The 26,874-nt window shown below is 42.3% G+C and overlaps 1 protein-coding gene across 6 annotated transcripts in view; it reads right to left on the bottom strand.

The window, feature by feature from the left end:
• The window catches only part of MAP7 (microtubule associated protein 7), a 135,162-nt gene that overhangs the window by 45,048 nt on the left and 63,240 nt on the right, over positions 1-26,874 (bottom strand). For 4 of the 6 annotated variants that reach the window (XM_064169119.1, XM_064169118.1, XM_064169116.1 and 1 more), the window contains exons 2-3: positions 19,804-19,872; positions 12,602-12,679 (exon numbers count right to left, since the gene is read on the bottom strand). In XM_064169119.1, the coding sequence (XP_064025189.1) occupies positions 12,602-12,679; positions 19,804-19,872 (147 nt within the window). The remainder of the gene's footprint in view (positions 1-12,601; positions 12,680-19,803; positions 19,873-26,874) is intronic. The other 2 variants (XM_064169121.1, XM_064169122.1) reach the window with 2 other exon arrangements.

Genomic DNA, 26,874 nt, shown 5'->3' with positions numbered 1-26,874 from the left:
AATGTCGAGGAGCACAGACAAGTAAGGACAGAAGGAGAGAAAGGGGGAAAGGAAAGCAAGAAAGTCAAAAACAAGCTATGCTTTAAAACATATAGAATTTTTTTTAGACCAGTGGAATGAGATAAACATAGCTCTTAGATCTTGTTCATAGAATCATAGAATCAGCCAGGTTGGAAGAGACCTCCAAGATCATCCAGTCCAACCTAGCACCCAGCCCTAGCCAGTCAACTAGACCATGGCACTAAGTGCCTCAGCCAGGCTTTTCTTGAAGACCCCCAGGGACAGTGCCTCCACCACCTCCCTGGGCAGCCCATTCCAATGGGAAATCACTCTCTCTGTGAAGAACTTCTTCCTAACATCCAGCCTATACCTACCCTGGCACAACTTGAGACTGTGTTCTCTTGTTCTATTGCTGGTTGCCTGGGAGAAGAGGCCACCCCCCACCTGGCTACAATGCCCCTTCAGGTAGTTGTAGACAGTAATAAGATCACCCCTGAGCCTTGTTATGAAGGGGGCTAGTTGAAATCTGAGTTTGGGGTGAAATGCAATGAGGCCAATTCAAAAGTTATTAAATACTTTATTAAGATACACAAAGATAACTCCCCAAACTTATTTACAACTCTCCACACAAGTTCTTGGATGTGCCTAGCAGAACTATGTTACAGAATGTCTCTGGACAATGGAATTTTGAAAGGGCTTAGAAATGTCTTTAATAGAGAGTCTGGCAGCTTCATTCACTGCTTGTGAGGTTAATTAAGTTCTTTAAGCAACTTGAACAAAGAGTTAAGAATACTCACTACTCCTAACGTCTGTGGCCCAAAACACAGGCAGGCAGGAAAATATTCAACAGAAGTCCTGTGGCGAATTCCACCTGGGCTGCGATGTGGAATCAGCTGCTGGCTGAGGCGGCCGAGGCGGCCGGCAGGTGAGCGAGGAACCAAGGAGCACACAGGCTCCTTACTCACCTGTTCACCCCCTTTTATAGACACTGGCCCAGGCCAATGCTCTCATTTGCCACACTTGCACCCAATCACCTCTGGCAATCACCCAAACATACCCAAAAATGGCAGAACCCACAGGCTGTTGTCTGCCAAAGATGGGGGGGGGGCATTCGCCTTGCATGGCACAGGGGCCTGGGCCTTTGAAGCCCCTCTCAGGCAACCGGATCAAACCGGACTGGGCTGTCTGGGTTTCCTTTGCCCTGTTTTCCCGCCTCTGGCTGCAATGCAGGCAGGCAGGTAAATATGTCTGGACAAGACAGGACATGCTCAAGCCCATTTTGTGCCCTTTGGGACACTCCACCACACTTGTTCAGCCCCTTTGAGAGTCCTCTCCCCTGGACTCTCTTGAATTCTCTGGAAAACGTCACAATTTACAATCAAAATCCCAGCCTTAAAACTGGAACAGAAGGCAAGAGACACTCAGAGCTGGAGTTTAAGGGCTCGAATTGCTGAAACATTTCACTTCATAAAAGCAAATGTGAACAGAACTTACTTAATAATGCACTATAAACAACATGATACTTTCAATGATTCTTCCCATTTCAAAACTACATTTTCATTTTTCTCTCTCCTCAAGAAATTGTTCATCAGGGTTAGGTCCCAGTAATGTTGAATAAGTATTAAATGCCATTCCTGGAGGTTATGGCATTACTCTTTCCTACTGTTCTTTCTGTATAATTACTTCTTGTGACGCTTTTCTTGCTAGTTTTCATCATTGGAATTGTTTTCTCTTTGTACCTACATTTCATTTCTGACACAGAAATGTTTAGAGTGTTTGTTTCAGTGCTGCAGACAGTATTTACAGATAGATACAGGCAGAAAGCTTGTAATATTTATATGATTTTATGGACATGCATGAACTGTAACAATTAGTCTTAATTGCCAGTTTTTATTATTTGTCTCTCTGTAGAAATAACAGAAATGGCTCTTGAGAAAAAATGAGAATCACTCCCTATACTCCTCTTATAAGGAAATCCAGATCCTGCTTCATTGATTGCATACAAGATGGGCATGATTTGATAGTTTTTATAAGCTTTAGCTTCCCTAGCTAACAATTCAAGAGTGGAACTAGACTGTTCCCTTAGGCAACATCATATGCTTGCAATCCAAGTTAGATCCCCTTTGCACAAGGTATGCTCTAGAGTCTTAAAGCATCCTGTCACCATGGTGCTGTACAAATTAATTAGAAACCAAACCAAGGCAAAATCAATAAGCCACTGCTGTGAGCATAAAGACTTCCACAGATCCTGAGGTCAACTGGATCTTCTGTGCTTGGTGTCTGCTTGCAACAGCAACCCAGTGCAAGAAGGCTCTTTTGTTCTCTACTGAAAATAAAGCACTTCCAGAAGGATATGAGAAGTAAAGCAAAGACTAAAAACCCAACCAATTGCTTAACTCACACCACTAGTATATATTAAATGATGGAGATTGTTCTTTCTGTCACTAACATAAATGACTACACCTTTCTAATGCATTATTTGGGGTGATTTCTACTGCCTTCAGCCTATTGTGTTACTTAGAAAAAGTAATGAAAATAGTATATTTGAACTTTAAAGTAGTAGTTGACAGATGACTGAACATGAGCCAGCAGTGTGCCCAGCTAGCCAAGAAGGCCAATGGCATCTTGGCCTGTATCAGGAATACTCTGGCCAGCAGGACCAGGGAAGTCATTCTGCCCCTGTACTCAGCACTGGTTAGGCCACATCTTGAGTGCTGGGTCCAGTTCTGGGCCCCACAGTCTAAGAAAGATGTTGAGATGCTGGAATGTGTCCAGAAAAGGGCAACAAGACTGTGAGGGGGCTGGAGCACAAGTCCAGCTGAAGGATCTAGGGTTGTCTAGACTGGAGAAGAGGAGGCTCAGGGCAGACCTTATTGCTCTCTACAACTACCTGAAGGGAGGTTGTAGCCAGATGGAGGTTGGTCTCTTCTCCTAGGCAACCAGTGACAGAACAAGGGGACACAGCCTCAAGCTGGTTGAATGTTAGGAAGAAGTTCTTCACAGAAAGAGTGATTTGGATTGGAATGGGCTGACCAGGGAGATGGTGGAATCATTGCCCATGGAAGTGTTTAAAACCAGGCTGGATGTGGCACTGTGTACCATGACTTAGTTGATTAGATAATGTTGGGTGATAAGTTGGACTTTATGATCTTGAAGGTCTTTTCCAACTTGACTGATCCTGTGATTCTGTGACAGCTGGGAAGAGAAAGGCTGAAAGCATTTTTATTTAAAAGAGTTAGCTTTCACTTGGTGCCATGGTCTAGCCTTGAGCTCTGTGGTAAAGGGTTGGACTTGATGATCTGTGAGGTCTCTTCCAACCCTGATGATACTGTGATATTCTGTTGCTGTTGGAAGACAATCAGAATGCTAAACTTCTGGATAGAACACTAGATTTCCACTTTCTGTTCCTCAGAGAAGGGAATGATCATACTTTTGTGATAAAGAAAGACATTTCAATAACAGAAACATGTATTAGTGATTGTTTAATGAAGGCAAGTCAAAGTGTTTGGCTGGAATAAACAACAACAGAAGAAATTGGTGTGATTTCAAACAAATCTAAAAGCTACCTCTTTCCACATCTTCAAGGTACAGGTGAAAGGCAGCAGGAAATAGACACCCATTTGTTAACCTAATCTTATGCCTGGACCAAGTATAGAATCATAGAATCAACCAGGTTGGAAGAGACCTCCAAGCTCATCCAGTCCAACCTAGCACCCAGCCCTATCCAATCAACTAGACCATGGCACTAAGTGCCTCAGCCAGGCTTTTAGTGAACACCTCCAGGGATGGTGACTCCACCACCTCCCTGGGCAGCCCATTCCAATGCCAATCACTCTCTCTGTCAAGAACTTCCTCCCGACATTCAGCCTATACTTCCCCTGGCACAACTCGAGACTGTGTCCCCTTGTTCTCTTGCTGGTTGCCTGGCAGAAGAGACCAACCCCATCTGGCTACAGCCTTCCTTCACGTAGCTGTAGACAGCAGTGAGGTCACCCCTGAGTCTCCTCTTCTCCAGGCTAAACAACACCAGCTCCCTCAGCCTCTCCGCATAGGGCTGTGTTCCAGGCCTCTCACCAGCTTCTCTGGACACATTACAGTATTTCAACATCTCTTTTGAACTGAGGAGCCCAGAACTGGACACAGTATGTACACAAAAGCATGATCTATATTTGTTTTCTGAGAAAAAGTGTAATATCTATTTTCATTAGTTTAGTTTTTTTTCTACAGATAGGGAAATAATGTGTCCTAATTTTTAATTATTTTAAGTATTGTTTCCTGCATTTTCTGTCATTAGATAATCAAAGGAGAATATCTGCTTTGTTTTCACTGCTTCCTACATCAAGTACTGACATTCTTCCATGAACTTCAGGGTTGTTTTTGACATCTGCAAGGTAGGTATATACACAGACATAGCTCAGTGTCTTAGATATATGATGATAGCTTAAGGGAAGAGTTTATAATAACGTTTTTTAAATTTCTCATATCTTTATTTATGAATTTGCAGACATTTTTCCCTGTTGCTCCAGATAAAACTTTTTCATTTTTTGAATTATTTTGAAATTATTAAATTGTATTCCAGAGTAAAAATTGGAGTCTACTCAAGGATTAAAAAAAGGCTCCTCTGAGGTAAAAATTAGGAATATGAAGCTCTATTCTGAATACTGATATGGGAAAAAGGGATAGTGAACACAGAGTGTGGCAACCTAGTTAAATCATTAACTGTGTGAGCACCAATATGAAGCCTCATCAATCAGATAAACACAAAGGAGGTGGGTTAAGCTTGAGAGGGTCTTGAAACACTCTTATGGAGAAGAAGAATACTGTATTCAAAGATGAGAACATAGGAGACTCCAGCCAAGAATGTGACCCACAACTGATGCCAGGTGGACAAAAGCTAGAGAGGTCTGCCTGAGGAAGACATTGGTCTTCCTCCCAGAGACCCCTGAAGACGACCACCAGGTGGCAGTGAGCATGCATGAAGAGGTGGGACATTATGGAAATCACAGTATCACAGTATCACCACGGTTGGAAGAGACCTCACAGATCATCAAGTCCAACCCTTTACCACAGAGCTCAAGGCTAGACCATGGCACCAAGTGCCACGTCCAATCCTGCCTTGAACAGCTCCAGGAACAGCGACTCCACCACCTCCCCGGGCAGCCCATTCCAGTGTCCAATGACTCTCTCAGTGAAGAACTTTCTCCTCACCTCCAGCCTAAATTTCCCCTGGCGCAGCCTGAGGCTGTGTCCTCTTGTTCTAGTGCTGGCCACCTGAGAGAAGACAGCAACCTCCCCCTGGCCACAACCACCCTTCAGGTAGTTCCAGGAACTAACTGTAATGTCTCCTCCTATTCCAAGAACTAAGTGTAATAATCCTGCCCCTGTACTAAATATGTATGCTTTTGTAGCATAAATATTCTACCTGAACCAGGTGAAGGTGTGCAAGGGCTTTGGAGGAGGACCTCCCCTTGTCACCCGGTGCTGATTAAAACATATCTCTCCCGATAACACTCTGCGTGTTGTGAGGTCTCATTTTCCCTATGTCAATACACAGGTGCACTTCTAGTAGCACAGCATGCCATGTTTCATAGAGACACATACATCACCTTGCTGGTAGCAGAATGAACCTACAGGAAACAGAAGATACTTTTAAAAACGTCCAATCAGCTTTCAAGGGCAATCAATTTGTAGGCTGTGGAAGAGAAAAATTCCACATTTTATGATAGCTCCCCCAGAACCTATGACCAGTGCTGAGATAATGCTGAACACCCCAGTATGGGAATGGTCCAGCAAAAAGGCTGTTCTTAAACTCAGGGCTGAGCCTTAACAACTTCATGCACTTCTCACTCTTGAAACAACACACACTGTCTGACAGCATGCAAGAAACAAAGCATTTATTAGGATGTCAGGTAGTGATGGGACATGGGGAAATGGAACAAAGCTAGAAATAGGTAGATTCAAACTGAATGTTAGGAAGAAGTTCTTCACCATGAGAGTGGTGAGACCTTGGAACAGGTTGCCCAGGAAGAGAGTGGAAGCCTCATCCCTGGAGGTCTTTAAAGCCAGGCTGGATGATGCTCTAGACAGCCTGATCTAGTGTGAGGTGTCCCTGCCCATGGCAGGGGGGTTGGAACTAGATGAGGCAAGGGGGTTGGAACTAGATGAGGCAAGGGGGTTGGAACTAGATGATCCTAGTGGCCCCTTCCAACCGTGACTGATTCTATGAAAGCTTGGTCCTCATTCAAATAGTACTTGGGTATTGAAAGCTTAGATGACGTAGGAATATTTACATTAAGGCTGGGAAATGCAAAGAAAAGTCACAGCCCAACCTTGTTCTGTCTCATTACTTAGTACAAGCTGCACAGTCAGGTGATAGAAAAAAACAAAACTAGAGCATAAAAACAAGGTTTAGAAACAGCCCTGGAGATACTGTCAATGTCTTCTTGTTTGCAAATTAGTAATATTGGATTAGATTACAAAATGACATAATTAATGCAGTATTTCTGGCACCTTTGGAGTTAATAACAGAGCAAAAGAAAACAAGAAAGTACCACTGCAATATTAAGAGACATGTAGGACTTGAAATCAATCAATTTTACACTAGAACTAACTAATGTAGTGTGGGAGATGTTAACTTCAAACCATGCTCACTGCTTTTGTGAAGTCACTTTGTAATTTCTTTCACCAGTCACGCACACAGAGAGCCTTCCCTTGCAGGGTTTTTAGGCTGTGAGGGAAAGGGAAGCATGCATTAAATGTCAAAGCCTCTACTTTATCCATGTGAAGTAAGAGATCCCTCCAGCTGCTCTTCTGCTGTCTTTTCTGCTGTCTCCACATTAGTCCTTTGCCTTCTGGTTTACTGCCCAAGTAAAACCAAATAATTGCAGCACCACACTTTCTTTGTCTGCCTTTTGCATCCACCTTGGATTGACAGTTTACCTGAGTAAAGATCTTACAGTCTTTGTCAGTCTTTCCAGCCTTTATCTTTCTGCCTTTACAGCAACGACCTCAGCGATAGCTTTCTCCTCTGACCGCTGTTTCACCTTTGCTCACTGCCAGCTCTGCATTGTCTGAGACTCTGATTGCCTCCTTACTACATTAGCAGAAAAATGGATCAGTGATGCTTTAACCATACCTAAAAACGGGGACATTCCACAGAAATGGCTGACTGAATGAATTAGAAGGTGAACTTCAGAGCTGCAATTAAAGCTGAAGTTAAAGTTAGATTCTTTAAGCCAACCTTTCCCCAACCGTGCTCAGAGGGACATTCAGCACAGAAACTTTAAAACTAACCTTCCTTAAAAGTTGTCTTCTTCTCCTATAGGCCTTTCTGACACTCAAGTCATTCATGTACTAGAGTCACTGAGTACAAGTTTCTGTGGAAATATCTGATAAAGTTCTGTCCCCAGATTCTAGGAAAGAGAATAAGTCAAAAAGAACTCATTGACAAAAAATATTTGTAATTTTAGTGATACTTTGCCAATGATCACAGGGAATCACAGAACTATTATTAAGGCTGGAATAGACCTCTGAGTTCAAGTCTAGCCTATGACCTAACACCACCACATCGACTAGACCATGTCACTAAGTGCCACATCCAATCTTTCCTTAAACACCTCCAGGGACCGAGACTCCGCCACCTCCCTAAGCAGTCCATTCCGATGTCTAAGTACCCTTTCCATGAGGAAGTGCTTCCTAACATCAAACCTTAACCTCCCCTGGCATAGCATCAGGCCATGCCCTCTCTCTTGTCATAAGCTGCCTGGGAGAAGAGCCTAACCCCCACCTTACTACAGCTTCCCTTCAGGTAATTTGAAATGGAATAAGAACACATATCTTAATGTGATCTTTAAAATATTGGTTTGAAGCATTGTAAATGATAAGAGTTTGATGTATTTCACCAGCCTGAAACTCAGGCATCTTCTAAAAACTAAGATTTATAATGCATTTCCTCACAAAGAGTTAATCAAGATGGCAGGATTACCATCTTTTGTTCCCAGTGTCAAAAAGCAAATGAGCCACGTGTATTTGACAGGATCACAGCCTATAAGCAGGATTACTGTAGATAAAACGTGCACAAATGTAATGTTTTTCTGATGAATCAGAGATTGCAAACTAAACCCAAGAAATCTCCAACTCTTCCTCTTTGCTAGACCACTACCTAAGGCTATCAGAATGAAGATCATTTTCAAATCCCAACAACTATCCATGCTGCAAAAAAGCATTTTGATTTTTCTTCCAGTTAAGGAGAACCAGATCTATGCTAATACATGGAAAGGGTCCAGAGCCCAACTGGCATTAACTAACTTTTACCTCCATAATGGTGCCATACGGCTCCCCTGACAATCTCCAAGCCTAGTCTGGGAATGAGTGGGGAGACAGATAGTTGGCTGGAGCCAAATCCTGCCAGAATCTGTCATTAGAGTTTAATAGTAAGAACAATTGAGTTTCAGCATCAGGAAATGCTCTTCGGTACTGTTTAATTTGCCAGAACAGATTCAATCAATATGGCAGAGATAAGGGTGAAGCCTCCCTACTGAAAAAGCAGTAGCATTCAGTAAACTTTCCCTGTTTGACCAGGCCATCTATAGTGTTTGCATTCACAAATAACTCAGTTCTGACATGTGTCTCACATAGCCTCCAGTGCCAAACACAGCCAATGAGCATGACACATGCAAAGGAACCTATGACACAAGCTGGAGCCAGAAGTGTGACAGTTCCTTTCACCCTGCGATCTAAGAACAGCCACATTTGACAGCTATCATCTTCACCTAGCACCATCTCTCCTGGGATTCCCACCTTGAGTGAGCCAAGAGGGCTAGCTTCACAGAGAGAGATTTGATACCTGTATTTTGAAGGACAGATGTTAACTTCATACATAGGCACTATGGGAAAGAGTGACAAAGACAGCACAAAAATTGAAACAGAATTACTAAAGAGCAAGTAACACACTGGAAACATTACTTATAGAACCAATTAAAAATTATCCTAATCATCTTTGAAAGGCCTGAATGTACATATCATACACATTATCAAATGGTCAAGGAATAAAAAAAGCTGAGCATGGCTGCTAAGCAATTCCTTTATTTCTGTTCACATGAAATGGCAAACCTAAGAATAAAGCTGAAACCCCCCAAAAAATAATACAACTTATTAGTCATGGAAAACGTGAGTTGCACAGAAAAAAGCCAAAAAAACCCCATCTTCCATGTGTTGGGATGGCATTTCAAAAGCTATACCTTTGCAACAGTGAAGGAACTGAAATATCCTTCCCTCTTGATGGGGTCATTAATCAAAATGGCATAATGTGTCCCTGCATTCCTTCTGTGTTTGCTGAAGTTCCCAAAGCAGACAAGAACATACTATGGTGAAAGGGGCATTTTTGTAGAAGCCTTTTTATTCCTTCCAATCAGGTAGCATAATGCAATCCTCAAGAACCAGCAGATACTGGCAGTCTCACCACACGTATCCAGACAACAAAAATGACAGCACTCTTTTTTCCTACTCTCTAAACCCTCATTAAAAAGAGTTAGACACCCAAGTGTGTTAAGAATAAGACTGGTAAAGTACCACTGCCAGGTGCAAGCAAACTCTCAAGAGTGCAAAGCCCAGTGATCACAGTGAAAGTGATGTCTACACCACAGCACAAAACTGAACACAATATAAGCCTGAGAGTAAAGAAAAACAGCAGGAAATCAGATCTCAAATCAACCCTTTTGTAACATCAGAATATTGTCCAATAAACATAATCATCATTAAGCTGCTGCTCCAGAAAAACTCAACAGAAGGGTTCAACAACTTGATTTTCATGAAAAGCCGAACATTGTGACCTCCTGTGGTTCCTGTTGCTGAAACTACAAATGGGAATCGTTATGATTACTCTCAGCTCTACACTTAACACAACTGAACACTGTCTCTCTTTTTTCTGAAGAGCAGAGAATCATTTCAGTTGAGGTATGACTGAAATGCTCAACTTCCTCTGAAAAAGGAGCCTTTGCTGAACTTGACAGATTACCTGAATCAAAAGGAAAGGAATTAAGTTTAAATCCAACTTAATTCTATAAACAATAATTCCTTCCTTCAGTTGCTTTACTGTTGCATGGCTGATGGCCCAGTATTAACAAAATCCAACTCTAATTTTCAGCAAAACTCATTTATGTAACAACATTATACAACTGTGATGTTTAAGGTAAACAGCTTAAGCATTTCTTTGCTGTGCTTCACATGACATGAGTGACCGATTATCTAGATTCTGTAGTGAAGAAAAACAAAAGAAAAAGAGAGAGAGGGCAGAGAAGGAAAGGAAAAAAGGCAGAGAAGGAAAGGAAAAAAGGCAGAGAAGGAAAGGAAAAAAGGCAGAGAAGGAAAGGAAAAAAGGCAGAGAAGGAAAGGAAAAAAGGCAGAGAAGGAAAGGAAAAAAGGCAGAGAAGGAAAGGAAAAAAGGCAGAGAAGGAAAGGAAAAAAGGCAGAGGAGGAAAGGAAAAAAGCAGCTTGCATGACATGAAAAAATAATTGCTTTGCTATACTGGAGCACAAGTCTCAAGAGACAGCTTCTAAATGCTAATATTAGCAGACAAATACACAGATCAAAGCACAATGCAACTTCCAGTTTTCTTGTTAGTTCAAATACTTTATGCAAGAACACAATGTACTCATGCACCATGGGCACATGCAGAACTCTCCCATTTAAAAATTATGGATTCCACATCAACTTATAAAAACCCTACAGTTTGATGTTGCTTTTAAGATATGTCACACAAAAGGCCATGTTTCTCAACAGTAGTCTTGTCCTCCCAGGAACAGATGAATAAATTTATCAATAAATGTACCTGTTTGATAAATATATTTATCAGTAAAACAATACATTTATTGATAGCTAGGAAAGGCAAAAAAAATAGCAAAAATATATCTCTCAGCACTTTAGTAAAGCATTTTTACTACATGAGGACTGAACCTCTTGAAAAAAAATTCAAGACATGGAATTGTCATTTATGACAAATTCATTTAAATGGTCCACTAACCTCCACTTGCTCTGAAACCTGAATAAGCTAAGACTGTGTATACCGCTAACCTCAGCTTTACAAGCAGCCTTTTGGAGATTGGCAAACATCTTGTCACGTTATCCTTTCAAGCAAGCCAAAACAAAAGCTTTACTTTTCTCCTTCAAAACAATCCTAGTGATTCATATAGGGCCAGTACAGTGTTATAGGGTGCTGTAAAGAAGGAAGCCTATCAATGCTATTTAGACCCAGATGGCTTTCTGGATTAGAAAAAATAGCATAGCTCTAACTGGAGTTATGATACAGTTCTATAAAAACACATAAGCCATAAAAATGGAAATAAAGAACTTCTCTTTCTCAAGCCATATGTGCAATCCAGCATCCAAAGAAATCAGGGTAAACATGTAGAAGAAATAAGAAGAAATATCTATGCTTCTCAACTTCCTATTTGTTACAGAATGTTGTGGCAGCTAAACACAGAGGTTTCAGCAGAGAGACATCAATTTGATTTCACATAATTCTGTAAATCCCTCACCACTGCACTCAGTATACTGTGCATCACCAGCTACTGGTTAAGTAACCTTCACCTTCACTGTTCACTTTAATGTTGTGTACATGTTCATCCTTACCTGGTATTTTATAAGACATTGAGCACACCTATTTGACACCTACTAAAGGTTTTCTCTGGACAAACCCAGGTTTATAAAGGAAAATCCAAACCATGCACTGGCAATTTATTCTGCAATTCTATTTCATGATAAAAATAAAGCACGCAACATTAACTAGTTTAATATTAATTGCTAAAATAGTCTAAAATTTAAACATTCCATTTACAACAGGGAAGCTTCTTACATGAGTGTGATGGTTTAGGTGTTCCCTCCCCCCCCCACACTTTAGAAATTACCCAGACTAGACTCAGCTGGCTCTGGGAATATAAATGAAGCTATTTATCTACAACAGCACAAGATACAAGCAGATATTTACAGTATATACAGTTATAGACAGAAATATACAAGGTAAAAGATAATACAGAAACACAACTCCCCTCCCAGAAACCCAAGTCCCCAGGAGGGGCTCTCAACCACCCCTCTGCCCCTCTCAACCTTACCTCAGTCCTAAAGAAGAATAGAGGTTCAGCCAAGAGGTTATGAAGGAAAGGTGGGTTAGTCCAAATGGAAGGTGAGGTTAGGGAGATGCAGTTCAGTCAGAAGCCCAAGGCAGAGTGAGTGAAAATGGTGAGAGTGTTATCTAATGTTTTCATTTCTCCTTCCCAAACTCCTTTGCGAGACTCTGAGGGAAGTGGACATCACCACTGTTTTCCTTTCACAGCCTGTAATCTAGTTCTTCTCACCAAAACATTCTAGCTAACTTCAAACTAGCACAATGAGTTAAGAAATCAAACATTCTGTATAGGTCTGTGAAAGGTATAGCAATGGTGAATCCCAAGATGTGCATTAACTAAAAGATCTGCTTTAAAGATGTAATTGTGTGTCTCAAATGGCATTATTGCCTCTCTAGCACAATCAGTGCTCTGGATGCTTCTAAGAACAAGCTGACAAATGACAATACATTAAAAAAAAAGCCATTAGGGTAGGCCTTACCTAGCTGCTTTTCTCGTTCTTCTCTCCGTTGTCTAGCAAGCCGTTGCCTGTCATCAACCTTAAGTATCGTTGGATGATCTACGAGTGGAGGGAGGGAGAAAATGTTAGGCATATAGCATAAAATCAAGTCATACCAGAAGCAAGCTATTAGGGTAAACAGCTCTAGTTATTCTACTTTGAAAACAGATCATGTTTTCAGAAATCTGAGGGGAAGAAAAGGATGGAACTATTAAAGAAGTATTAATGTATTCCAATTGTTGAGTTTTGAAACACTCCCAAAGAATGGAATAAGTTGTAACTCTGAATCACAGACAAGGCAGCTGCATGTGAAAAGCCCAGAAAGAAGTTTTGTTTTGTTTCCAAACAAACTATTAAAAAATGCCTGCTTGAGAGCATTCTGACAAAAACCTGCCTATTATTTCAGAACTGCTCTCCAAAATGCATCCACAGGAAATTGTCTTCTCCAGAGATATTCAAAACCCACCTGGATGCATTCCTGTGCGATCTAATCTAGGTAATCCTGCTCTGGTACAATGTGTGGACTGGACAATCTTTCGAGGTCTCTTCCAAACCCTAATATTCTGTGATCCTGTGAAACTGCATTAAAATTCAGCACCCTCTTTCCAGCAGTATTGTCTTGAAAAAAAAAAAAAAAAAAAAAACCAAACAATAAGCTGAATTGAATGAGATTGAAGCAGCTCAAAAACCAAGCAGAACAAGCCAAGTCTAAACACAAGCAGTTCTGGTTGAGCTTCTGCAGTAGTATGATCTTGATCAGAGGATCACAGGATGTTAGGGGTTGGAAGGGACCTCCATAGATCATTGAGTCCAACCTTCCCCTGCCAGAGCAGGACCATACAATCTAGCTCAGGTTGCACAGGAATACATTCAGATGGGTCTTGAATGTCTCAAAAGAAGACACAACCTCTCTGGGGAGCCTGTTCCAGTGCTCTGTGACTCTTACAGTAAAGAAGTTCTTCCTTATGCTGAGCTGGAATCCCCAGGGCACATCTGAGAAGAGCCTGTACCCTCCCTTTCGACACCCAGCTCTCAGATATTTATAAACATTGATTAGATCCCTTCTAAAGTCTTCTCTTCAAACCAAACAGCCCCAGGTCCCTCAGCCTCTCCTCATAAGGCAGGAATCATCTTTATTCTAAAATATCTGCAACTGGACACTTGGATCACAGCAGTAAGATTAATATGGAAAATTTGCTGGAACTCGGCCTTGTAGAAGAATTCAGGCTTGGTTGGGAAAAACAAGACTTGTTCAGTGAGTTCACTGGAAGCCAGTAAAACGCTGAACAGCTAGTATCCTACTTCCAGCCTCAGCAGTGGAGATATTCCAGACAGAAAAGGAACAAAATCCATTACCAATTCATCTCAGCATGCTGCCAAAACTAATTTCCTACTCATTCTTCGCCTGTTCTGTTAAACCTGGAAAACTATTAATACTATGTTTTTTTTTCACCAGCAATGAAAAAGGCTGTTTTGACTGAAAATGTACATTAAAAAAACTCCAAACACAGAGAAAAAAATATTTCTGTGTATAAAGAGATCATACCATTTAGTTTAGTATTCAGGGGAATTCAGATTTTAAATATTTCAAGATAAAGAACTACCTCAAATAATGAGCTGCTTTATCATGAGGGTAGTGGAACACTGGAACGAGTTGCCCAGAGAGGCATTTGGGGCCCTATTCCTGGAGATATTCAAGGTGAGGCTCGAGAGGGCTCTGGGCAGCCTGGTCCAGTTAAGAATGCCCCTGCTAATTGCAGAGATGGTTGGACTGGATGACCTTCAGAGATCTCTTCCAAATCAGACCATTCTATGATTCTGCTCTATACTATACTGTCACATGCAAACAAGACAACAGATGCTTTTCATTCTCTGGTGTAAATACACAGGTAAGGACTCTGTAAAAATATGTAAAGGCAGCCCAGTTGTACACAGACTGCATATCTATGGAAAAAAGTAGCAAAACAATGGGTCATTAAAATGAGGATAAAGACATTTGCAAAAATAAACCCCTGAAGGATGTGCTTGACAGATCACAGAATATTAGAGGTTGGAAGGGATCTCCAGAGACGATTGAGTCCAATTCCCCTGCCAAAAGCATGATCACCAAGGGTAGTCCACACAGGAATGTATCCAGGTGAGTTTTTAAAGTCTCCAGAGAAGGAGACTCCACAACCTCTCTGGGCACCCTGTTCCAGTGCTCCATCCACCTCATTGTAAAGAAGTTTCTCCTCATGTTGAGCTGAAACCTTCTGTGTTCCAGTTTGCACCCCTTGCTCCTTGTCTTATGGCTGTGGACCACCGAAAAGAGATTTTGAATAGCTACTTCAATGAGACAATGAAATCAGTAAAGTGCATTTTACACTGTAACACAGAAGTTTCTGCATCAAGATGACAGGATTTCTTGGGTGAACAAGTTCACTGATGACAAGCTTTGGTTAACTTCCTCTTGAATTCTGATCAGTGAAGAAATGCCATCTCAACAATGGTCAGAGACTACAGCCTAAATTAACTATGTTGATAGCAATGCAAAGTAACAGCTGCAAGGAGAAAGCCCATCGCAAAGCTTGTAGGAAGAACATTCAAACATGATAGTCCAAGTAAAAGGTGCAACAAGTGAGCAAGTCACCAGCAAAGACAAAGGTTATCCATCACCCAGTGGCAAATCAGACCACAGTTGGTGCTATACAGTCAGTTGATTGTATAGCACAAGGTTCTGTCACATGTAAAATTATGCCTAGCTTCACCAGTGCATAGATTTGCCCCATGTATGCTGCAGGTTAACATTTGCCTGCTGTTCAGAAGTATGCTGACTCGCATGCAAACACGGGTCAAAAGGGTAATTATAGTCCTTCTCCCTCCTGGCTGGCACACAAGATCCACAAGACCCGAATTTCTGTAGCATGAGTAATTAGTGCTGGTGGAATAATGCACGTTCACTCTGAATTCCCCTGGAAAAGAAGCATTCCCTGCAAGGGCTGTCAGCAAAGTCAATGTAACATCAAGTTGACAGAGAATGATGAGACACTAGGGGATAACACAAAATCCTGCTTCTTTTACAATGTACAATTCTCCTGCAGGTTTTTATCTCCTTTCTTGAGAGGGGAGATTTCCCTGTCAGGGAGAAGCTGCAGCTCTTCAAAGAGGCAGGAGGGTTACATGGACAGTCAAACTGAAAAGGCCTCCCTTAAGACTTCCTAATTATAAGAAATGGAAGGAATAAATAAATTTTTAAAGCTGTCCTCTGCCATTCTGTTTGAAGACACCCAATTATTTTTTCTGTGTCACACACTTGGTAGCGTTCACACATACACACACACAGAGCCCCTCTTTCAACACTCCCAGATGTTGGAACAATTGTAAACTAACATGAAGTTGCAGGCTATGCAGAGTTTAAGTAACCTCAAGAACAAGCTATTTTGCATACCTTTGGGATACAAAGAGCTAAACCAATATTGGCACAAAGATGAGCCTAACACCTTTGTAGCAGACTAGCATTGCCTTTGCTGTACTAGAAGCTGATGCACACATTAGCAGTGTCGATTTGCACCAGTAATTTAAATGTTTCTTTTAAGACTTGAAAATAATCCTTTGCAGTCTGGCTAAAAGTCCTACCTCCAACAATTGCATTCTGGATGCAGTTAATCTGCTGACACCCCCAGTACCTAGTTTCAATAGCTTCAAATTATGGCAAAACAATGAAATTCACTGGTCTGCTTCTCATTTAATTTCTCATGTCTCCACTCTTTAACAACCTGTCAGGCAAATACCTGGGGGACTGGCATTTCCTCTAACCTGATAGGAGCAACAAGACAAACACACAAAGGTACTTTGTACTTTATTTTGCTAATGTTTGGCATCGGGCAACAGCTTTAAGATGGGAAACATTCTTACAGTGATCATTGCTAACTGGGCACATGCAAAGCACTGCAGAGAACACTGCGGGAAGACCCACATGCTGCTGCAGAAGCTGCAGCCCAGTGATGATGAAATAAGTGTGAACTCATGCTTAGCAACCCATTTTGCTACGCTTATGTAACATACAAATGCTTAATATTATACCTGAGAGGAATGTCTGGAGATAAAATATACCACAGCTCTATAAAGGAGAAATTAATATTGCATCTACTGATGGAAATTAAGACTCTAAACTACATTTGAAACCTGTATTTTTCCATACACTCACAATGCTTATTTTGAGTATTTTAAAGAATCTACAAGTTCTTTTAAGGATGCTTAGAAGCCATCCAGGAACAGTATTCTGCAGAAACTCAGTACTGAACTGCCAGTCATTTCTGGTCCCTAATTATATTAACAAAAGAAAAATGCAGGATTTTCAACTCTTCTATATGATTAATAATCACTGAACTCTTAAGCATAGAAATGAGGTTGTAATTTTGGTAAGTAAGTAATTGTCATCTGTACTTACTATAGATAGCCAATTTCTGTGGCTCAGGTAACTACCAACTGTGCTCAGTGGGACTTCAAAAGTCAGACTACTGTTTTTCTCCATTTCCATCTATAATCCTCTGAATATCTTCTCACAAATAGCTGCTTCCCTTCTGCCCTTCACTTCTAGGGTGCTAACTTCTTATACTAAAGAAACCAAAACAGATGTGAAGTCAGTTTGTGTGTTAGTTCACAGGGGTGCTGTGAGAAGAGAGACATGCAAGCCACAGCATCTTTCTCTCTTTGTCTTGCTCCTTTCATACTGGCATGCACACCAGAGCGGCACTGGACTCCTAATATTTGTTCAGCCTGTAGAGACCCTCCAGACAATAATGACATTGTTTATAATGACAGCTGTCACTCCTGTTGCAAACTCTTTTACTTGTTTTTTAACCAAAGCAATTTGACACAAAAGTAACATGCAGACTAAACAACAGCCAACCACCACAAGAAGACTCAGATGAAAAAAAAAGCCAAACACTGGGCTCTCAGGATCCTGGGAACTATCACATCAATTTGGACTTTCACCAGCTGGGTGCAAAGTTAAATTGTGCACACGTGCCTGTGCCCTCCCTCTCTCCAGCATCAGGAATTTAACCTTCCTTTCTACAGATGAGGGGAACACAGGAGCAGATAGGCACTCTCCTGAGAAATTAAAACTGGAATTAAACTACTACAGGATAATATGGATATGGAAGGCTGTCCAATGCCAGGAGTTCTGCTTTTGCTCTGAAGTGGGTAATACTCTCTCCATTCTGTCCTCTTTGTGTCAAACCCCACACTGCCTGGCAGAGTATGCAGGGGGTGATCTGAACACAGCACTGGGATTGCTTCCCACTAGGCATGCAGGCCAAAGGTACCAGTTTGGAGACAGAACAGAGCCCATCAGTACAAAACAGCCAGTGAGCTGCTAAACTGCTGAAAATGGGGTGCTGAGAGTGTGCCTAGTCCTCGGCAACACAGGATCTGTCTTTTCTCATGCATCTAAACAAGCACATAATTAAGTGCATATTTTAAGCCTGAGTACAGGCAGAATTTATCTATTTAAGTGCTCTCCTGGTCTAAGCATGCAAGTGGAAAAGACTCACAGCATCAAGAATTACACCAAGCATTCCATTACACAAACTTTCAACTGTGTGAGTGAACAATGAATTAAATCTGCACAATGTGCTAATCAGGTGTGGTGAAGTAATGAGACACTTCTGCCCACTGCATGGAGTATATGACAGAATATGTCATGCTTTGTGATAAGTGCCATGGTTTAGGTGATTAGATGGTGTTGAGTAACACGTTTGACTTGATGAACTTGAAGGTCTTTTCCAACCTGGTTAATTGCGTGATTCTGTGAAGTGAAGAAATGTCTGAGCAGAAGCATGTTTATATAAAGCTGCAAATCTCTACCTACAGTAGGTAATTCTCATGGAAGCACAGATGCTAGTGGCTTCTGTTGCCCTGTTTCACTTCCCAGCCCTCATTCCTAAGCTGTGCTAAAACAAAAGCAGCTTTTTTTCCCCAGTTGTGCTTCCTTGCACACAGTCAGAGATTCCAGCCTCACTAAACATGAGCACTCAGATACCAGTTTTGACTGAATGTCATATCATAGACCCATAGAATCACAGAATCAGTCAGGGTTGGAAGGGACCACAAGGATCATCTAGTTCCAACCCCCCTGCCATGGGCAGGGACACCCTACCCTAGAGTAGGCTGGCCAGAGCCTCATCCAGCCTGGCCTTAAACACCTCCAGGGATGGGGCCTCAACCACCTCCCTGGGCAACCCATTCCAGGCTCTCACCACTCCCATGCTCAACAACTTCCTCCTCACCTCCAGTCTGAACCTACCCATCTCCAGCTTCACTCCAGTCCTGTCACTACCTGATAACCTGAAAAGTCCCTCCTCACCTTTTCTGTAGGCCCCATTCAGATACTGCAAGGCCACAAGAAGGTCACCTGGGAGTCTGCTCTTTTCCAGGCTGAGCAGCCCCAACTCTTTCAGTCTGTCCTCATAGCAGAGGTGCTCCATCCCTGTGATCATCCTCACAGTTTGAGGCCACGAGGAACCCAGAACTGGATGACAGATGTCCAGGAGTGACCAACAGAGATGGCTCTCACTCCTTCTGGGGAGTGAGAACGAAAATACTGCACACTGACTGGCCGTTTAAAGAGAGACTCTATTTACCAGTGTGTATATGCAAAAGGCAATCAGGTAAAATGGATACACCCACCAGCTAAGCCAAGTCTATCAGACTGAATCCATCTAGAATCCTACACTCCCCCCTTCCACTCTCAGCAGGCCTGAGAGTAGGCCATAATTGTCCCCCATCCCTGTCCAAGGCCCACAGGGCCTCACTAGGCTGCCTAGTGCAACTCAAAAGTTCCCTACCAGCTAGCAGCCATCTCCCCACCACAAACCATGAGATAGAAGGCATGTGCATGCTCTTCCCTGGAGAGAGAGATGAAGGGAAGAGAGTGATAGCACCCAGGCACTGGCTTCATAAGCTTTGATAGCAAAATAGAATAACAACGTTACAACATCCTGGGATGCCCAGATCCACCCTCTGGGACAGGTCTTAGTCTCTGTAGTTTTGTAGGGGAACCTGAGACCCCTCAAACTACAACACTGAAACATTAAGAAAGCTGTAAGAGCTGCAAACATTTTAGCACTTCCTAAGATGCTCTTTTTTATACACCATTACAGCAAACCACTGTATAACGTAAGGCATGTTGGATGCCATACCTGGCTTCGTTCCAGCGTTGCTTTGTCCTGAAGTAACTTTCTTGTCTTGTAATTTAGAACTTTCAGCTGCTAAAATAGAGAAGAAAAGAGGTTAATTACCACCTAACCACTCTATTACAATACAACTTGCACGTTGACAAATTCCCTTTGCAAGAGGATTCTGAAATACCACTTTAATACCATTCTACACCTTTTTGCACATAAAAAAATCCTGAAGGTCACAGAGAAAACATTGAAGCCATGACAAAATTTCTCCATTCAAGCTGAGGAAAGAACCACAAGAAGATTCCATTTCAACTATGTTGACTTTTTCATAAGGTGTATCATTTACTCTCTTTCTCTATGCAATGCTAACGTTAGATATGCAGCTCATTTTCCCTCTTACTTCTAAGTAAGGGAAATAATTTCTTCCAACCTTTGGAAACCATTTCTTCCAACCTTTGGAAACCCAGTTCTTCCAACCTTTGGAAACCCAGTTCTTCCAACCTTTGGAAACCCAGTTCTTCCAACCTTTGGAAACCCAGTTCTTCCAACCTTTGGAAACCATTTCTTCCAAAGAATAGCAGCCCTTTTTTTTTTTTAACCTTTTTCCCCCACTTTAATTTCCCTTAGAGGAAGTTCAATTAATCACACTGATAAATGCCACATGGAAAAGTGACTTTGAATAACAAACATTCAAACATGTTGCAATGTTCAACGCAACGAGGAAACTCTGCAGATTTCAGATTTCTATAAGTATAGTACATGATCAAAGTAAAAACTTCATAGACTCTTCACTAATTATCAGCACACCCATTATGCAGAACTGAAAAGGGGACAATTTATGACCTGAAGTGAAATCCAGCAGAGGAGAGATCCTCATCATTTTCAAGAAACTTTTGATAAGGAGCTGGGGCTCTTTAGCTTGCAGAAGAGGAGACTGAGGGGTGACCTCATTGATGTTTATAAACATGTAAAGGGCGAGTGCCAAGAGGATGGAGCCAGGCTCTGCTTGGTGATGCCTAATGACAGGACAAGGGGCAATGGTGGGAAGTTGAGGCATAGGAAGTTCTGTGGAAACATGAGGAGGAATTTTTACCCTGTGAGGGTGAGAGTACACTGGAACAGGCTGCCCAGGGGTGTTGTGGAGTCTCCCTTTCTGGAGATATTCAAGACCTGCCTGGATGCATTCCTGTGTGATCTGGTCTAGGTGATCCTGCTCTGGCAGGAGGGTCGGATTTTTGGGGTCCCTTCCAGCCCCTGACATTCTGTGATTCTGTGAAGGCCCTCTCAGTGTAGAAAGAGGTAATTTCATGGCTCTGAATGCACCAGACATCAACAACTGCTTGTAAAGAAAACCCCAAGGATTATACTTCAAATAGCAACCATATCCTTCGCTCAGTATCTACTCAGAATTAAAAGCCAAGCCAGGAAATAAGATGCCATAATTTTCTCAGCTTTCAACACCTTCAAGTCCAGAAGCTCCATTACAGGACTGTTTGAATCCAAAACACAGCCATTTGGGAAGACAGACTGTAAGAATTCCAAGAACCACAGATGGCTTGAAATTCTTTGCAAGCAAGAGTACAAAGGTAGTTAAATCAATAAAGCACAGGGGAAGGGGGGGGAAAAACAACCCAAACAATTAATGTAAATTAAAATATCACTAGATATGAAAGTTGGAAAAAAGCCTGATTACTCAGTCTTTAAAAGCTAAAATGCACACTGCTGTGTTAAAGACATTCTGGAAATCAGAAGCAAAAAGTTTTTTTCAGAAGGGTCCAAGCAATTTCCTGTGCTTTCCAGCTTTAACAATACACTCAGGCCTTAGTGCCTTGGTAAGTTGATTCCCTGCATGGCCTGACAAAACTCTGCCTTCCCTTTGCCTCCTTCCACAAGCAGGTTTCTGGATGAGCACATAGGATAAAAGGGTAGCAGGAGGAACATGCCTGACACTTAGTGTACCCTTTTTACAGAGGACAGAAACAGGAAAACAGTGTTGAGCAAGCTTTCAAGAGCAGTGTTTTGCTAGAAAGTTCAGAAATCCCAGGATCTCACCCAAAAAACCCAACAAATAACGTGTGAAATTTAAAATAAACATCAAAAAAGACACTCCCCTGACAAATGTGCTTAGTCTCTGTGATCAATAGTGTAACTACTGCTGGATTTAACAAATATTGATTCCAAATCATAGCAAGAATTGACACAGCTCAACAAAATATTTCAGTATTTTGCTAGTTTTAAAACCTCATATAAAGGTGAGGTTTTAAAGACACAAACAACTGTGTTTGACCTATCAGTAGATGGACTGATTTTTGGCAAGATAATATGAGCAACACTGAATATACCTCCAGACTTTGTAAGATCTTCCATTATCAAAATCCATATTTTTTTTCCCCTCATTGTTCCAAAATGGTGGTATTAGGCCTGAAATTAAGCATTCTATCAGCAGAGTAAGTGAAATTAAGCTCTTTATACCCTTAATGGTAAAACAGACTTCCCTCCTGCATGAATGAGTCATTTAGAACCTTCTGAGAGAAAGTCTCACTGCAATATACGGGGATCCCACATCATGATTCCCATCAGCCTGGTCTGTGACATCATACAGATGAGGACACCATTACAAAAGAATGAAAATATTGTCCCTGAGGATTAGTGAGAACCCTGATGTTCTAATAGCTTCAGCACAAGTTTCTCTGCACCTCTCATACAGTGCAGCTGTATTATTTTCTTCAGGCACTGTGCTGTGGGATTATGTAACACTTCCATTAACTTTCACACAATGGTGTAATGGCATCCAGATAATGCACTTGTAACAGTGTCTAGGTACCCAGGTTGTTCCATGGGACAGCAACGTGCCCTTGTGGCCAAGAGAGCCAGTGGTATCCTGAAGCACATCAAGAAAAGTGTGCCCAGCAGGTCTAGGGAGGTTCTTCTCCCCCTCTGCTTTGCCCTGGTGTGACCACACCTGGAGTATTGTGCCCAGTTTTGGGCTTCCCAATTCAAGAGAGATATATTCTGATGGAGAGAGTCCAGAGGGGAGCCAAAAGGATGATGAGGGGACTTGAGCACCTTCTCTATGAAGAGAGACTGAGAGACCTGGGGCTGTTTACTCTGGAGAAGAGAGGACTGAGAGGACATCTTATCAATGCCTACAAATATCCAAGAGGTGGGTATCAAGTGGATGGTAACAATCTCTTTTTTGGTGGTGCACAGTAATAAGACAAGGAACAATGGATGCAAACTTGAATATAGAAGATTTGATCTGAACATGAGGAGAAGCTTCTTTGCTGTGAAGGTGACAGAGCTCTGGAACAGGCTGCCCAGAGAGGTTGTGGAATCTCCTTTTCTGGAGACTTTCAAGACCCACCTGTATGTGAACTATCCTAGGTGATCCTGCTTTGGCAGGGAGGTTGGACTCGATGACCTCTGGAGGCCCCTTACCTTCTGTGGTATTTGCTCTTGTCTGACATTTCTTTGGAATACTTTGTGGCACAGTTGGAGCATACACTCATATGACTGCTCATGTGACAAGTGATCTGTTCTTACAGATGGCACAATCAGGAATTTTAATGCTGCTGGATATCAAATAAGAATTGGCACAAGTATTTAGTAGCTAGTTTAGGAGTGCTCTTACATAAAATACTTCTTGCTTTAAGATGCAAACAGATTAATCAGGCAGTTAAACATCTAAAATTTAAGCCTAAATATTGAAAGCACTGATTCCAGCAAGATTTAACCTAACATATGCCAGGAAGACATATTTTGACCACTTAATACTTGTTCTGTCACTTATTTTGAACCACTACCTTAACAAAAAGAGAAAAAAAATGCATAAAGAAGCACTAAGAGATAGGAGGATATTTTTCTCTGAAGCTTAAAAGGCTGTGGACAGCCTGGGTCACAGCATAGATATTCTGAGGAAGACAATCACAGAATCCAAGATGTTGAGGCTGGAAGGGATCTCTAGTCTCTCCCACTCTGCTCAAAATAGAATGGCTCTAAGAAGTCTATGCTCAGCTGGGTTTTGAACATGTCTAAGGATAGAGACTCCACAACTGCTCTGAGAGACCTGTGCCAGTCTTAGACCACTCTTCGCAGCAGGTTTTTCTTATGTCCGAACAGCAATTCTGTGCTTATCTCCTGTCTTGTTACTGTGTGCCACAAAGAGGAATCTGTGTCTTTCATTCCATTCCATCAGGTATCTTCTGAGATCTCTGATGTGCTGGTTTGTGGTTTTCTTACTTCTAGTGGGTTTTATGTTGAACTGAAATGCTAAGTATGAAACGCCCAGAGCTACTCAGATGAACCTCAACAAGAGCAAGTGCAGGGTTCTGCACCTGAGCTGGAACAATCCTCACTAGCAACAGAGACTGGGGGATGAGGTGATAGAAACCAGCTCTGTTGAGAAGGACTTAGGGGTGCTGATATTTGAGAAGCTGGACATAAGCAGTCAGTGTGAGCTTGCAGCCCTGAAGGCCAAGCATATCCTGGGCTGCATCAAAAGCAGCACTGCCAGCAGATCCAGAGAGGTGATTCTGACACTTTGCTCTGGTGAGATCTCACCTGGAGTACTGCATCCAGCTCTGGAGCCCTCAATATAGGAAGGAAATGGACCTGATGGAGCAGTGCCAGAGGAGGGCCATGAAAATGACCAGGAGGTTGGATTACCTCTGATACAAAGACCAGGCTGAACAACCCCAGCTCCCTCAGCCTGAGCAGAGACTACAGAGAGACCTAATAATGACCTTCCAGTACCTAAAGGGGGCCTGCAAGAAGGATGGAGGAAAAGTGTTTACAAAGGCCTGCAGTGATAGGACAAGAGGCAACAGCTTCAAACTAGAGAAGAGCAGATTTAGATTGGATGTTAGGAACAAGTTCTTGGCTATGAGGGTGGTGGAACACTGGAAGAGGTTGCCTAGGGAGGTGGTTGGGGACCCATCCTTGGAGAAATTCAGAGTGAGGTTTGACAGGGCTCTGGGCAGCCTGGTCTAGCTGAGGATGTCCCTGCTGACTACAGAGAGAGTTGGATTAGATGACCTTCACGCATCCTTTCCAACCCAGATCATTCTATGATTCTATACAAGAACCACACTGTTCAAACATCTCCATTGAAGGAGAGATCACAAGTAAAGACACTTCACCTTCCACTGATCACAAATGCTGCAAAGAGATGCACCATGCCACATTCACTTTGCAAGGCCTCATTTCAATGATCAATCTTCCAACAACTATCCAGAAATGAACTCTCCAAACTAGGGTGATCTGATCCGTTAATGAATTTTTCTCTTTGGCCTTCCTTCCCAGGTGAGATACTATTGCCCAATCATCTTCTCAGATAACACTGTCAGATCAGAAAGTCAGATCAGCTTCAACTAAGTAGAGCCTACAAGAGCTTAAAACTCACTTAACTTTCCAGAGCATGAGTTTCAGACTGCACAGAAATCACCCCCTGACTGAAGCACTGGCAGAATCAGAACCTTGTTCTCTTTCTAAACACATCAACACAACATCAAATTATTGCAGTTGGAAGCTCACCCAGCCCTTCACTTTTTTAAAGGAAAAAAAGCTTCTATTTTAAAGTTAAAAGCAGAAATTGAACTCTGCATTCACAATTTTTATTGACTAAAGCAAAGTCCCTACTCCTATAAAGCCACAGAGTTAGCATTATTTAATATGTCGTCCAGAATCACTTATGTAAAATCTGGTAACAACTCTCTACGGAATCACAGAATCATAGAATCAACCAGGTTGGAGGAGACCTCCAAGAGCATCCAGTCCAACCTAGTACCCAGCCCTACCCAGTCAACTAGACCATGGCACCGAGTGCCTCATCCACTCTTTTCTTCAACACCTCCAGGGAAGGTGACTCCACCACCTCCCTGGGCAGCCCATTCCAATGCCAATCACTCTCTCTGGCAACAACTTCCTTCTAACATCCAGCCTAGACCTGCCCTGGCACAACTTGAGACTGTGTTCCCTTGTTCTGTTGCTGGTGGCCTGGCAGAAGAGACCAACCCCACCTGGCTACAACCTGCCTTCAGGTAGTTGTAGACACCAATGAGGTCACCCCTGAGTCTCCTCTTCTCCAGACTAAATAACCCCAGCTCCCTCAGCCTCTCCTCATAGGGTCTGTGTTTCAGGCCCCTCACCAGCTTTGTCGCCCTTCTCTGGACACATTCCAGCACCTCAACATCTCTCTTGAATTGAGGGGCCCAGAACTGGACACAGTACTCAAGCTGTGGCCTGACCAGTGTTGAGTACAGGGCAAGAATAGCCTCCCTTGTCCTACTGGCCACACTATTCCTGATACAGACCAGGATGCGATTGGCTCTCTTGGCCACCTGGGCACACTGCTGGCTCATGTTCAGCTACTCTCTACCAGTACCCCCAGGTCCCTTTCTGCCTGGCTGTTCTCCAGCCACTCTATCCCCAGCCTGTAGTGCTGCTTGGGGTTGTTGTGTCCAAAGTGTAGAACCCTGCACTTGGCCTTGTTAAATGTCATCCCGTTGGCCTCTGCCCACCCATCCAGCCTGTCTAGGTCCCATGAGCCATTTCTCAACAGCAACTCTGAAACTACTCCTCAAGAAGAACTTGGGGAGAAGTAGCCTGGCAATGTGTTCTGACACAGCTGGGAATAATGTTTTCTGGTATTGCTGCATTTTACCAGTAGTTGGGCTGAACAACTTCTTACACATTGCTATTTCTTCCAGCTGTGCCCACACTGAACACTGAGTCAAGGCTACCCTTAGCTTTCATTTATTCTTTCTGCAAACACACTCTGAAACCCTAATCTCACTCAGGACCTCATGTGCTTTTTCCTAAGATTATTCTAAAATGCTGCATTCAGGGCACAAAAATTACATTGCAGCCAGCACTACCTTTGCTTTTGTAAGATGTTATGTACACATAACATAATGGATAGCAAAGTCAAGTCCTTCAAAACAAGATAGCAAGAAAATTCTTACTTCTAACTAATGCATGCAACAATACAAGCCTGCTGAGAAGCGTGGAGATGGATTAAGCAGAGAAACCCACACACAAAAGCTTGAACATTAAATCAAACCATCTCTTTCTCTCACCACTGAAATC

The sequence above is a fragment of the Pogoniulus pusillus genome, chromosome 31, assembly GCF_015220805.1.
Source record: "Pogoniulus pusillus isolate bPogPus1 chromosome 31, bPogPus1.pri, whole genome shotgun sequence".
NCBI classification, from domain to species: Eukaryota; Metazoa; Chordata; class Aves; order Piciformes; family Lybiidae; genus Pogoniulus; species Pogoniulus pusillus.
This window is presented reverse-complemented; position numbering and strand designations above follow the sequence as displayed.